The 14,166-nt window shown below is 38.7% G+C and overlaps 1 protein-coding gene across 2 annotated transcripts; it reads left to right on the forward strand.

The window, feature by feature from the left end:
* Positions 1-303: 303 nt before the first annotated feature.
* Positions 304-13,784, forward strand: LOC116253967 (tRNA (guanine(26)-N(2))-dimethyltransferase). Of its 2 annotated transcripts, none has more exons than XM_050077721.1 (7): positions 304-1,102; positions 3,078-3,278; positions 3,370-3,469; positions 3,721-3,924; positions 4,020-4,082; positions 7,184-8,326; positions 8,475-8,599. In XM_050077721.1, the coding sequence occupies exons 1-6, from the start codon at positions 447-449 to the stop codon at positions 7,301-7,303; spliced, it is 1,344 nt and encodes a 447-aa protein (XP_049933678.1). In that variant the 5' UTR covers positions 304-446; the 3' UTR covers positions 7,304-8,326; positions 8,475-8,599. The 2 variants fall into 2 exon arrangements, with proteins under 2 accessions (XP_049933678.1, XP_031484834.1); XM_031628974.2 differs by lacking the exons at positions 7,184-8,326; positions 8,475-8,599 and adding exons at positions 13,055-13,322; positions 13,402-13,784 and having other exon boundaries at positions 315-1,102.
* The last annotated feature ends 382 nt before the right edge of the window (positions 13,785-14,166 follow it).

The following is a 14,166-nucleotide window of genomic DNA, read 5'->3' on the forward strand; positions in this document are numbered from 1 at the left end:
GAGATCTGTGATAACCAAACCAACCTTAGGTGCAAAGCTTGAGCGCCTCTTTGAAGTGGTCTAAAAGTTGGGTGTCTTCTTGTTGTTTGTAATTTTTTGAATTTTTAAAATATTTTAAAATAAAGAATGAAGAATATTTGACATATGACTGACATTAATTGAAAGTAATACACTTAAATCTTCAAGTAATGATCAAAACATGTGTCACTTTTAGGGGGCTCCTATATAAAATCCTTGAAATTTGAGAACCTTTAATTTAAGATCGGACCTGTCTCTCTTCAATCTTAAATCAGACATTCTTTACAAAAGAAACATTTCATGGGTAGATCGACATAAAATCTTCAAAGTACGTCAAAAAGGCCACATTTCTGCATGAAATTCTCGTACAGGAAGTGATAAGAAAGTCCTCCTTTTGCATTCCGCCAGGCGCCTGGAGGAGTGTGGCAATGCCGGAAGCTATCTTACTTCCCCCTCTGAGATGCCCACCGCTTCGTCTTCGTTCCCGCGAATCAGGCGTTAGAGCCCGACCTTCCGGCTTGTGCCGGCTTCCAACTGCAGATGTTCGACAGGACAAACCCCCCACCACCAACACCTCGATGGTCCCTAAAACGGAAAGTTCCAAAACGGAGAGAGGGACGACCTTCATCGTAGGTGAGTGCTTCTACAGGCAGGAGAGTGCACTCGGGAGGGACCTGGGAGTCCTCTCGGCGGCTCTTTACAAGCGCTCCAGGGGCGCCCTTTCCGTTCTTGATGCCATGTGCGGCTGCGGCGTGCGGTCCCTTCGCTATCTCACCCAATCTGACGCCGACTTCGTCTGGGCGAATGATGCCAACGACGATAGCCGGAGAACGATATTGGAGAATTTGTCTCAGGAGGTGAGGGAAGTGGAAGGGAGGAGAAGGTGGGTGGTCACCCATTCAGACGCCAACCGGTTGATGGTTGAGAGGTACCTCAACAGCGACTATTTCGACCTCATCGATATCGATTCCTTTGGGAGCGACTCCTCATTCTTGAGATCAGCTTTCGCGGCGCTCAAGCTCGACGGATTGCTCTATCTCACCTCAACCGATGGATATTCCTCCGGGGGGCATCGGCCTCAACAGTGAGTTCTTTGAGATTCAAGGTTTTCTTTTCCCCCTTGGATTTTCGTTTTTCTTGTTCAGATCTGGTCCTTGATTGTGCGACTGCGTAAAATTTGAATTATTTGCATATCCCACCAATTGGTGCTCAAGGTTCTTGCTTTTTATTTACTGAACACGCTATGGATTTTGACCATTTCCAGAGTGCGCCTTGAGAAGGAAAAAATGCTGGTGCTTATTTGAATGGGCTGTTGGATGTTCGTTTATATACTTTCACAGATATAACAAGCTAAAATGTGAAGCATATGCCAGTAGCGAGAAGAAGCCTCCAAATATGCAGCTTTATTGAGAAAAAGTTGGCCTAATTCTTTGTTAACACATCTACAGGAAATCGTTAATCTTTTAGCCTACTGCAAATAAAGGCTCATTCGAAGTCCAACAAACGGCAGCCTGAATTAAGAACGTAGTTCTTTAACAACCGCCTAATGGAACTAGAATGTTTTAATTGGTCATATGGTCGTTAACCAATTCAAAAGACATTTTGCCTATGTATTTCTCTCAATATCGCAAAGCCATCTCTACCTAGGCGGTTTTCTGTGTACCTTGTTAGCCTATATCATCTTTGGGATCGTGATCTGTTTCGTAAACTTGGTTTTCTTGAATGTTGTTGAGTCTTGACTTTTGTCCCCTTATTTGAGGAAATATTGTTGCTCGTTAAGATGACAAGTGGCAAGGCTGTTCCCATTGAATTTGTTAAGGCTACCAAACTTGGTACCACCAGTATTTAACATGTGGTTTTATAAGATTGACTATGTCCTCTTTGAAGGAAAACTTGTCAATAGTTTAGAAAGGCATATGTCCTGAAATTAAGCTGCATTTGGTGGCAGGGAAAGGTTTCGAGGAGCTTTTTCATGTGTACGGTTGTCCAGAATAAAACAGAAAGGATATCCAAGAGGTTTTGTGAAAGAGAAAAGCTTTCAGAAGTACTTTTTCTATGTTTGCTTACAGGTTCTGCAATGGAGACAGACTCCTCCTAGAAAGTAGACACGATCAATTTTCTGTCCTGTCAAAATACATCCTAAATGACAAGTCATCTGAGAGAATATAGCACAACAAAAACAAACTTTTAAAATATCATCATACAGTGAGAAGTGCAGTATCTGAATTGTATGCAATGATTCCTCCCTACCTTCCAGTATTTTCTGAAAATATTAAATTACTAAAACTTTAGTACTTGAGGATCTCATTTACTGGATTTAAGGTTTCATGCCTTAGGTAGGAAGTGAGAAGGTTGAAGAATCAGACATTTGGATAAATAATTCATGTGCTGTTTGTTGTCACTGTTGCAAGCATGCGATAATGATGCTACAGTTATCAAAATCCCAGATGGTTTGACTAATCAGTTGAGTCAGTTATTAACTGACTTGTGTTTAAACCAACGGTTAGCTAGTCAGTCTAGTCAATTGGTCAGCCTAGTTAGGTCATATGGATGATGCGACAATCTGAGTAAATGGGGATATGGGGGTATGGCAGGGTATGTACACACATGCAAATAAATAATCCATGAAAGTTCTAAATTAAAACAAAACACTTTGGAAGTTCATACACAATATTGTATCAAACAACATAGTTTACAAGTTCATCATTTCATAATATTAAATTAAAATTAAAAACATTGTTTATCATAAGAAGTTTAGCATCATTTTAGCTCCTCTTTGTCCACCTCCGGCTCCTCTTCTTTCTTCTCCTCCCCTTCCTCCTTCTGCACAGTGGGAAAAATGGAACAGATGTATCGAAGGATCGTGTAACTCTGAAGAAAGAAATTTGAGTTCATTTTCTTCTTGATATTCCAATGCTGGTAGCATATGAGTTTTGTTATCATTAGTGACTCATTTTTAAAATGTTGGATCAGATTTGCTTTTTTTCTTTTCTCCTGATATTGTAAATTCATATAAAGATTCTTATTATGTGATTAATAAATGGAACATTTGGGTGTAGCTCTTTAGCTTCATATGGAGCATATGTAAGACCTATGCCTTATTCAAATGAAGTTGGTTTGCGAATGCTTGTGGGTGGTGCTGTTCGAGAAGCTGCTGCACTGGGATTTCAGATATCACCCCTTTTCTCATATTATTCATATCATGGACCAGTTTTCAGGGTCATGCTTCAAGTGAGTCGTGGGCAGCCACTTGAGCATGGGTGAGACACCTGAGTATGACTTCTGCCTTAATTTATTTCAGATCAAAAAAAAAAAAAAAAGATAGTCATTGTGCATTTTCTTTTTTTACAGACACTATGGTTTCATCAGTTATTGCACAAGGTGTGGGAATTCACGTGCATTCTCATGGAAAGATCTTGGGAAGATGTTTTGCATTTGCAGCAAAAATGAGGTCTTGGATGTTTATTCTCATGTTGCACTTTTGATAATCATGCAAAATTAGTAATTGAAGAAATTTTGCAAATACTGTTCCATAATGATTAAGGCTCATATTGTTAACCATGCAACTGAATTATCAACATCATGTTTAACATGCATTCATATATGCCAGCCTTCTTCTAATGTTTTGTGAAGAAAATGTTTTAGTAGTTATTATTTTGTTGATGAGTTTAAAACCTTTGTTATTTCATTTGGAACATTTAGGTTTCCCATTCACTGGTTGTATCAGGCCCCCTCTGGACTGGTCCTCTTCACAATGCTGATCATATCCGTGACTTGTTGAGCTTAGCAGACCAATGGGGATGGACAAATGCTGGTGTAGAAGGAAAGAATCTAGATAAGCTTTTAAGACAGATGCATGATGAAAGTGATCCTCGACTGCCTTTTGGATATATCAAACTTGACGAGGTCTGTATTATTCTTTAAGCATGGACTGTTCCGCTCTGCTTCATGTATTATTGTTATTTATGCTTATGACTATATCTGACTTCAATCACTCTAAGGTGGCAAGCCGAGCAAAAGTCAATTCTCCTCCTCTCAAAGTCATGATGGACGTGCTGCACCAGGTACATATCCTTCTGAATATGGTTAGGATTTTTTTAGTGATCATTTGTTGTTTGCATACATATCTGAGAATCAGAATGATATCTATATGTTCACTTGCTCAACTGTCCTTTAAGTATGTTTGGTTGGATCTCAAACCCGAGGCTGATCTAATATGTGGGACCTATAGTGTAAACAACCACCAGATTTTAGCACTATGAGAAAAAGAGTATTTGAGATCCTAAGTTTATGGCCAAAATCTCTTATTTGAGGTAGGATGGGAGGGGGATCTGACCTTAAGTTTGCAGATATGAGATTCTCAATGATTTCAATTCCGAGGCTATCAAATCCCCTCTTAGGGAAAGCAAAGCATGGGAGGAGACTGGGTTTGGTGATGATATTTTTATAGCACGGATCATTAGCTTCACCATCTGCAACCATGACTTAGTAAGGTACCTATGTTGTTAAAAGTTTTAGGCATAAAATGCTAGGCTTAACTTAGTCATGGATTGAGCCTAGACGGGACTAGATGCATTAAGTAGGTACATAAATAGAAAAGTAAACTAATGAAATGCAATATTTAATGTTAAATTAACAAGAGTAAAGACAAATGAAACGTTTGTCCATGACAAGCAGTTTATCACTCAATTTATAACACATAACACAATTATATTGAATGAAAGCAGTGTTCTTAAAATCAATGCTCAATGTTCATAAAGCATACAAAATATATTAGTTTCTTAAAACTTCAAATATTTATCTACTGTAGAAAAAGAAGCAATATAATTCTTCAACATATTTATCATGATATGGTGGTGGGGTGCCTAGTGCGAGTAATGTCTTTTTTGATGCTGGTTTTAATCTTCGTCTTTAGAGTCTAGAACTATTTGGTCAGTGTCATCTAAAGTTTTTGCAATTTGCTTATGTACTTGATGTGGTGGAGAAAGGCATGCTACCACATGAAGCTGCCCAAGATGATAGCCAACAACCTACCACATCCAACTGAATTTTCAATCCACCAGAAATATAATGAACACTTCAATGTGGTGTTTTATGTAAAAGTGTGTAATATGTATCTTATGATGCATTATATTTCCATTTTTTTTAAGTGATAACCTACACCCTTGAAACTAGTTTCAGGTGTATAACACATCCATAGCGGCCATGTGATGCTATATGGGGATATATTGTATGACATGGTATGACATGGGCTGCATCATATACGTCCTTGGCAGAGATAAAAAGGGGATCGGGGACCTACTTTTTCATGTTTTTTTTTTCATCACATCTGTTGAAATTAGGAAGTTTATATTTAAGTGTGGTAGTTTTCTGATTATTTAAAAGTTAAAGTCTTCTTGAGTCATTTATATCTTTTTGTGTCTCTCTTGTGTAAAGACACTAGCCAACCCCTATTCTCTCTTTAAATAAGAGATTAGGGTTAGCAATGAAAGAACATTTTGTTTGTTCTCACTCTCTCTCTCTCCCTCTCGTTCTCTTCTCTTGTGTTCCTTCTCTTTTCTCCATCTTTTGCAACATGGTGTCAGAGCCGGTTATCTTCATCCTTCTCCGGTGACGGCTGATGTGATTTTCTGGCGATCTCTTCTCCTATTCTATCTCTTCCTATTTTTTTCCTTTTCTTTCTCTACCCTTCCTTTCTCTCTTCTCTCTGCTGATCGAGAAATAGTGGACAGTGTGGAAGGGGAACCTAATCACACGTGAGAGGTATGTGTGATTAGGTCCCTAACATGGATGTAGTGCAGCATAAGCAACTACGTGGAAGTTGCGGGTGGGATTTGCTGTGGAACAGTTTTTCTTTTTCTCTCTGATTTGGAACGTGGAAGACTGAAAAGGGTTGTATCAGAAGCTTCTTAGTTGCTGCTGTTGAAGAAGAAATTCAGGCCAGATCACATTGGTCGTTGCTGTGTGGGAGATGACAAGATCAGCTCTGAAATGTGGATCATATCAGATCTGATATATATATATATATATATATATATATATATATATGTATATCAATCTTTGGACGTGGATACATTGAAGTTGTGGACATCAACAGAAATTTATATGCACAGCTGTGGGGAGTCTACATTGGTTAATGTCTTAAGGACATTTCTTTTTCAAGACTGTCGGCTGTAACATGAACATTTGGGGACCTACACAATCTATTGGTAGTTCCTTTCTACTCTCTCACGTCTGATTTTCTAGGGCAGACTTCTGTGAGCAAGTCTGCTCACATCTTGGGCAGATTTGTTTGCTCAAGTTAGGGTTTCTTAAAACCCTAAGTCGATGCATTCTTGAATTCATGTAGAAGAAACCAATGTCGTGCAGGCAATTTTGATTGTTTTTGTAGAAGTCGTGGAATGACGCACAACACTTTTTTCTTATGAAGTTGAAGTTTGAGGTCATGTTGGAAGGTCTGAAGTTGTCTGAAAATAAGTTTTTTTTTTGTTTGGCTATCGTTAGAAGATGTTGGCATAATCATCGTTGTGACATTAGTGGCATGTGGTAGTGGTGCTGCGAGTGATATTGTTGAATTCTGTGTTGTTGATCAGCCCCTTACTTGACTGATTAATTATAAGTTGGACGTTCGTTTATGTGTTCAAACTACTACAAAATTGTTTTGGTGCTCCCTGCTGTGTTTAATATGGCTGAGATTAGCAAACCAGATGGTGGGAATGATTATAAAGGAATTGGGAATCCTTCCTTTTTTGGATCTACAGTCACAGTTAGTATTGACAGATCTGAGTATGAGCAGTTTTTGGCACACAGAGTCTCACAAGCTTCAACTTCCACTGTTTTGATTGATCGAGCTCTCTCTACGGGTACATCCACGCCTGATTCAAGTATCTCTTGGATTATTGACTCAGGAGCATCGAGACATTTCTGCAGTAGACCTTGTTTGTTCACTGTGTTGCATAGATTCTCTCAGCCACGTCATGTTAAAATTGCAGATGGCAGAATGTCACCTATATTGGGTTATGGAGATGTGAAGCTTTCTCAGTCTATGACCATTCCACATGTTTTATACGCTCATGAGTTTCCTTCCACTTTGCTCTCTGGTAAACAGTTGACTACTGATTTACTCTGTTGCATTATTTTTGACCCTGGTGCATGCTCATTTCAGGACTTACAAACTGGGAAGACTATTGGTGGTGGCTATGAAAACGGGGGCATCTACATCCTGTCGGTCTCTATGGGCCTTGCTGCTACCTCTTCTACATCAGATTCTACACCCTTTCAGTGACATCTCAAACTTGGCCATCCTTCGGGGTCCAAGCTTCGTTCCATCCTACCTCACATTTCAGTCCTAGAGTCATTTCAATGTGAGGCCTGTCAACTTGGCAAGCATACCCTTCGAGTCTTAGTCCATCAAGTCAAGGGTTGTTTGATCTTCTTCATGTTGATGTGTGGGGTCCTAGTAGGGTTGCTAACCGATCTAAGTTTAGGTATTTTCTGGTTGTTGATGATTACTCTCGAGTTAGTTGGGTATTTCTTTTGAAAGAAAAGTCTGAAGTAGTATCTATCCTCAAAAACTTGATTATTGAAATAAAAACTCAGTTTGGTTCTCTGGTTAAGTGTATTCGCACTGATAATGCTCTTGAGTTTAAATCCTCTATCTTAATGACCTTTTATGCTGAAAATGGTATCTCTCCCCAATTTACATGTCCCCACACCTCACAACAGAATGGAGTTGCTGAAAGAAAACATAGACAACTTCTAACTGTTGCTCGTACCCTAATGCTTCATAATCATGTACCTGCATACTTATGGGGTGATGCCATACTCATGGCTTGTTACCTAACAAATCGTTTACCATCACCCTCCATTGACAACAAAGTACCGATTAAACTTGTTTATCCAAATCGAAGCTTATTTCCTGTTGCACCTAAAGTATTTGGCTGTACTTGTTTTATTCACATTCTTGGGCCCAAACGTGATAAACTTGTTGCTCAAGCCATTAAGTGTGTTTTCATTGGCTATCCTTGAAACCAAAAAGGGTACAAGTACTTTGATCCGGTAACTCATAAAAAGTATATCAGTGCGGATGTCACTTTCTTCGAGTCTCAGTCCTACTTCAGTCCTACTTCTGTCATTTGAGATGCCATGTCTTATTCCTCTACCTATCCCTCCAGTCCCGTTGCAGTCTTTTTCCTCTCCTACTCCAACAATGAATAGGTTCCAGGACCCTCCATTGGTATACACGCGTCGGCAGGATCCTTCTCATGGTCGACCATCAGAATCTTCTGAGGATGTGAGCTCCATTAAAGTAAGTATACCTGACATTTATCCTTCTGAGGACTTGCCTATAGCCCTACGTAAAGGCAAGAGACAGTGTACTATGCATCCAATCTCACAATTTGTTTCCGCTGACCACCTTGATGACAATTTACAGTAGTTTCTTCATGCTATGACAGTTCATACTATTCCAAGCAACTAGTCATCAACAAACACTACTAGACTGTAAATGGCGAAAAGCCATGCAAGATGAGATGGATGATCTCTTACAGCGTGGTACTTGGGAATTGGTTGATCCTCCTTCAAATTGTGATATTGTTGGCTCTAAATGGGTCTTTACAGTCAAGTACCATTCAGATGGGTCTGTAGAGAGATATAAGGCTCGATTAGTGGCTAAGGGTTATACCCAGACGTATGGAGTTGCCTTCTTTGAGACTTTCTCTCCTGTGGCCAGGTTGGGTACTATTCGGCTCATTATCTCTGTTGCGGTATACTCTAATTGGCCTATGTATCAGCTGGATGTAAAGAATGCCTTTCTCTATGGTGATCTTGAAGAGACTGTATATATGCAGCAGCCCCCAGGGTTCGAGCGACAGAGGGAGTGTAGAAAAGTGTGTCGTTTGAAGAAGGCAATTTATGGACTTAAACAAAGTCCTAGAGCGTGGTTTCACAAATTATCTAAGGTCGTTTCACAGTGTGGATTTGAAAGATCTCCTTTGGACCATTCTCTATTCATCAAGAAGACCTCCAAAGGTATAGTTGTTATGGTAGTTTATGTTGATGACATTATCCTGACAGGTGATTGTGATCAAGAAATTTCGATAACAAAGACTTTCCTTCAGAAGCATTTTGTCACGAAAGATCTTGGTCACTTGCGATATTTTCTTGGGATTGAGGTTGCCCATAACAAAGAAGGTGTAGTGTTGTCTCAGAGGAAATATGTACTTGACCTACTGCAGGATACAGGGATGTTAGGAGCCAAGCCGGCTAATCTTCCGATGAATCCACGTCTTCATCTTCATGATGATCAATCAGAGCTAGTAGATTCATGATCTTACAGGTTTCTTATTGGCAAGCTTCTGTATGTCACTGTGACTAGACCAGATATTAGCTTTGTTGTTGGGAAACTAAGTCAGTTTATGTAAAAACCTAGAAAAGTCCATTGGGATGCTGCATTGATGGTTCTGAAATATCTAAAGTCATCTCCGGGCAAGGGCCTCTTTTTCAAGAAAGGTGAATCTCTAGAAATTGTTGCTTACAGTGATGCTGACTATGCATGGTCTATTGATGATAAAAATCCACCACAGGCTTCTGTATCTTTGTTGGGGGCAACCTAATATCATGGAGAAGCAAGAAACAGAATGTAGTTTCGAGATCAACTGTAGAATCTGAATATAGAGCAATGGCTCAAACGGCTACTGAGATGACTTGGGTTAAGTCTATGCTAACAAATATGAGTATTGAAGTTCCTCTTCCTATGAGAATGTACTGTGATAACAAGGCTGCCACTTACATTGCAAATAATCCAGTATTTCATGAGAGAACAAAGCACATAGAGGTCGATTGTCATTATATTCGGGATCTTATACAAGGAGGTGTTGTGTCTACAGTTCATGTAGCTTCCGAAGATCAGGTGGCAGATATGTTTACTAAGGCTTTACCTATTGGTGATTTCTCTAGATGTTGTAACAAGCTGAGCATGATTGATATCTATGCTCCAGCTTGAGGGGGAGTGTTGAAATTAGGAAGTTTATATTTAAGTGTGGTAGTTTTCTGATTATTTAAAAGTTAGAGTCTTCTTGAGTCATTTATATCTTTTTGTGTCTCTCTTGTGTAAAGACACTAGCCGACCCCTATTCTCTCTTTAAATAAGAGATTAGGGTTAGCAATGAAAGAACGTTTTGTTTGTTCTCACTCTCTCTCTCTCCCTCTCGTTCTCTTCTCTTGTGTTCCCTCTCTTTTCTCCATCTTTTGCAACAACATCATCGAGCCTTGGCACTCTTAGGAGATTTATGAGGGGAGCTTACCTGCTCTTGAGAATAAAAAGCAATGATTTGGGATGCACATGAGAGATGAGGTCATTGACAGAACAAGTTTATTGGACGTTCATATTGTATGTTGAACATGTTTACTTGTTGATGTTTAGGACTTTAAGTTAACCAGATGGATTATGGATGTGAAATTGATAGTTTTTTTGTTGCTTTCTTATGTTTATGCCTTTATGGATACTCTTTTTTTTCTTTAGGGGAATGATATTTTTCTTGATTTTCCCTGACTTTCCAGATTGTTTCTATATTTTTTCTGATTACGTTTTTGAAATTTTAAAAATGTAATCATGGAAGATTATTTCCATGTGTATATCCATTCTTATACGTGATATGGAGTAAAACACAACTAGTAATTTAGCAATGTCATATATGAATGTTCAGTAACTCAAGATGACAAAAGAATGTTAGACACATAAGAATTAAAGTACCACGAAGTTTTTTTTTTAAATGTTTATAAGCTTTTAAGGATGAAGCCTTAAGCGAAAGATCTATTATAATAATGGTAAATATAACAGAAAATGTACCCCAGTCATCTGAAAAGGTAGGGGCAAGTTCATCATCATTATTTCAATTGCCATCTAAATGGAGAAACACGTCATCTTCATCAGTTTTTTCAAATTATTATTTTCTCTCTAGTGATTAATTTTTCATTTTCCCTTTCAGATTTTTTTCCCCTCTATTCGTTAATTTGTCTTTTTCCCTTTCACATGCCCTTTTGTTTCCCGAGGTTCTTCATTGAATGAGTGCTTTAGCTTGCTTTGCATTTGGAAGCTCCACTTGCTTTGTCAACATTGTCCTATCATCCATGTTTTCCCATGTATGAAAAGGATAATCCTCATAAATTAGGTCACCATCACTTGGCTATTGGGATGACTGGCATCCCATTTTCTTGACCTCTCTTTGTAACTTTCTCGGTATATTTGGTTGTATAGTGTAGACACAAGTCATTCACTTTTTTGTGTTACTTTTCATTTCATTCGGATGGGGTTGCATAAAGTAAAATAGCACCTAAGGAAATTAAAATTTGAATCTATAGTAATTTAAACAATAGTTGTTACTAAACAAAAATATTGAATTCTTTTACAGTCTGAAAAGTGCTGTAGTTAAGCTATGTAGTGGGGTGCAAATTCTCTAAAAAGGTTTTCTTCCTCATGAGCAATCTCCTACTTACAGTGATCAAGTGAAAAGTTTGACACCTTTGTTTCTGAAAATGCGGTAATAGAACAATGAGACTTGATGTGTTGATACAAGGTCCAATTGTTTCCATAACCGGAGTAACTAGCCGAAGAATTAAGATAATTTTACGGAGAATTTTGATGCCTTTGAACTTTGTATTATATGCAGTATACTTTATCAAACATGATGTGAATGTGTGTCTGTGTGTATTCTTTTAAAATTAAATCTCTAAGGTCTCCTTTGGAGGCTCTATGGATAGACGAATGGATCAGCATGTGGAGTTTATAAAAGTAGCTCACAAATCTCAAAATGCAAAAGTCAAATTCAAGTAAGAAAGTTGATAAATAACCACAAATAATTTTCGTGCAAGTGCATGAGTATATATACATATAAAGACAAAAATGCATTGAAAAAAAACCAAAAGTAGTACTGAATCTGATGAATGACCCAGCCAATTTAGAGGGAATAAAATAAAGGGAAAGTGAAAAAAGGAAAAGAGCAAATTAAGCACGTCCTATTCAAGTTTCTCGTCTTACTCTTCTTTGATCCCCATATCAGCTCCTGCAGCTTCAGCCAACCTTTGTCTGTCAACCCCTCAACAGGTTGTCTTGTCATTCTCACTGCTAGGCTGTTGACCCATCCCTCAAGTTCATCAAATCGCCATCAAATGTGTCATGGGTACAGTGCTGGTATCGGCACAGATGAGGGTGCGAGCGTTTGAGAAAAAAAAAAGGGTACAGGTCAGCAAGCGTGTGTATATATATGTATACTGGAGGAATCCATCCTCTTACATGTGTGCCCTGATGTAACACATCGGGCAGTGTATGTGGGGATCCACCTCCTATATCCTGATGTTATTGAGGAGTGTTGACTGTTGATTTGGGTTGAGGGGTCCTGCTGTGGAGGCTAAGTGGACCAGTCTTGTCCTCTCTCTCTCTCTCTCTCTCACTGAATTTACCCAAACACCTAAACAATATGGGAAGAGAAAAAGCTGAAGACTCAAAAATTATGTTTTATTTGTAAAATATAGAATGCTTCTTGTTGAATTAAGGAACTCAAAATTTGAAGTCATTGTAGATTTCGAGTACTCTCAAATTATTTGAGTTGCTTAGATATTCATGTGCTTATTGGCAATAAAAAAGATTTTTCTATAGAACTGCAGTAATGCCTTAGCAGTGTAATGATGACATGTGAGATGGTAGCAAGTAGTTAAAATTTCTAATTTATTTAACCACTATTGTGTAATTTTGTTGAATTTATTGTGCTTTAAGTTGAAAACATGGGCTTTGCTTAAGCCTAGCTTTATTTAGTAGAGAGAGTTCGTTTTTATTGCAATTGTAATGTATTTTTAGTCCTAGAGTTCATGTTTTGAAGTATGGACTATGTTGTTGACTCGTCCAAGCCACCAGGTTAACTCATCCAAGTCATGAGTCATGTTTGATTGGATACCGTCTCAAAAACCCAGTCATTGTTGGAAGTTCTATACGTGGTTTTGGTGCTTGATGATTAATTTGCTTCATCTGATGCTATGCTAGGAAGGATATGCTGTGAGCAGGTCGCACATCCGCTCGAATGCAATCAAGACAAACTGCCCCATGACTATGTGTGTACAAATTGCTCAGAGGATTAAGAATGATGAATTTCTGACATTTTAGAGAGATATAAGGTTTGCAGTACTTGCTGAGAGATTTGAGGGGTTTTGTGGCTATTCTCCTGAAATTGGTCAAGCCTTAATGGTCTGAGGTTCTTCAAGGTCAGTCAGCTAACGTGGTTCTCTCGCTGCCTTTCTGAGTTTCTTGCATGGTAAGCAGTGAAGTTGTAAGTTTAGAACTGCACTTCTGTTTTGTTTCATAGTGTGAAAAAATCTCTGCCTTCGTTGCAGTGTCATGGGAGCAGAAGTCTGACCAGTCCGTAATATTGATACTCTCTCCAGCTCCATGAGCAGGGCAGCAAAGAAACATCACTGTGGTGGCCTTGTCTTGGCACTCTTATCACAAGCAGCAAAGCAAGTCTTGGTGTTGACACATGGTTCACAAAATTTTTAGGTTGATGCATATGGTTCACGCATTTGAACGGGCTGCTGACAGTGATTAGGAAATATTACTTAAAGAACAAAAAATGTTGCCATTGTTATATGCCTTATAGTATATCTTTTGTGTAGAAACACGAACAAGAAGAGGAAGAGAAACAACGATCACGATGTAACGTGGAAAACCCTCAACAAGAAGGAAAAAACCACGAATGAGGAGGAGCTGGTGCCCACTAGCCGCCAGACTTTCTCTCTTCTTAGTCTTTTATTCACACCTTAAGGATTAGGGTTACACGACTTAAATAATGCCCAACAAGGGCTACAAGCTGGATCGGATTCAGACCCGGTCCCGAGACCCATCTAACATACTTCAACACTTCCCCTCAAGTTGGGCATGCCCAACTTGGATACATTTCTCTCAAATGAGGTCGAAGATAAAGCCTTCGTGCTGTTTGGTTTTCAAATCTCATGTAAGGAAGTACAAGTTTTTTAGCATCAATTCTCTTTCGAATGAAATGTCGGTCAATCTCAACATGCTTTGTTTTGTCATGAAACACAGGGTTGTTGGCCAAGTTAATTGCGGACTTGTTATCGTAATACATATTCATTGGTTCTTCA

Source organism: Nymphaea colorata, chromosome 5 (assembly GCF_008831285.2).
Source record: "Nymphaea colorata isolate Beijing-Zhang1983 chromosome 5, ASM883128v2, whole genome shotgun sequence".
In the NCBI taxonomy this organism is placed as follows: domain Eukaryota; kingdom Viridiplantae; phylum Streptophyta; class Magnoliopsida; order Nymphaeales; family Nymphaeaceae; genus Nymphaea; species Nymphaea colorata.

Excerpts from the sequence above, each read along its gene's own strand:
- LOC116253967 (XM_050077721.1), top strand. The coding sequence starts at position 447 with ATGCCGGAAGCTATCTTACTTCCCCCTCTGAGATGCCCACCGCTTCGT. Across the intron at positions 1,103-3,077 it reads GGGGGGCATCGGCCTCAACA|CTCTTTAGCTTCATATGGAG; the intron begins GTGAGTTCTTTG and ends ATTTGGGTGTAG. Across the intron at positions 3,925-4,019 it reads GATATATCAAACTTGACGAG|GTGGCAAGCCGAGCAAAAGT; the intron begins GTCTGTATTATT and ends AATCACTCTAAG.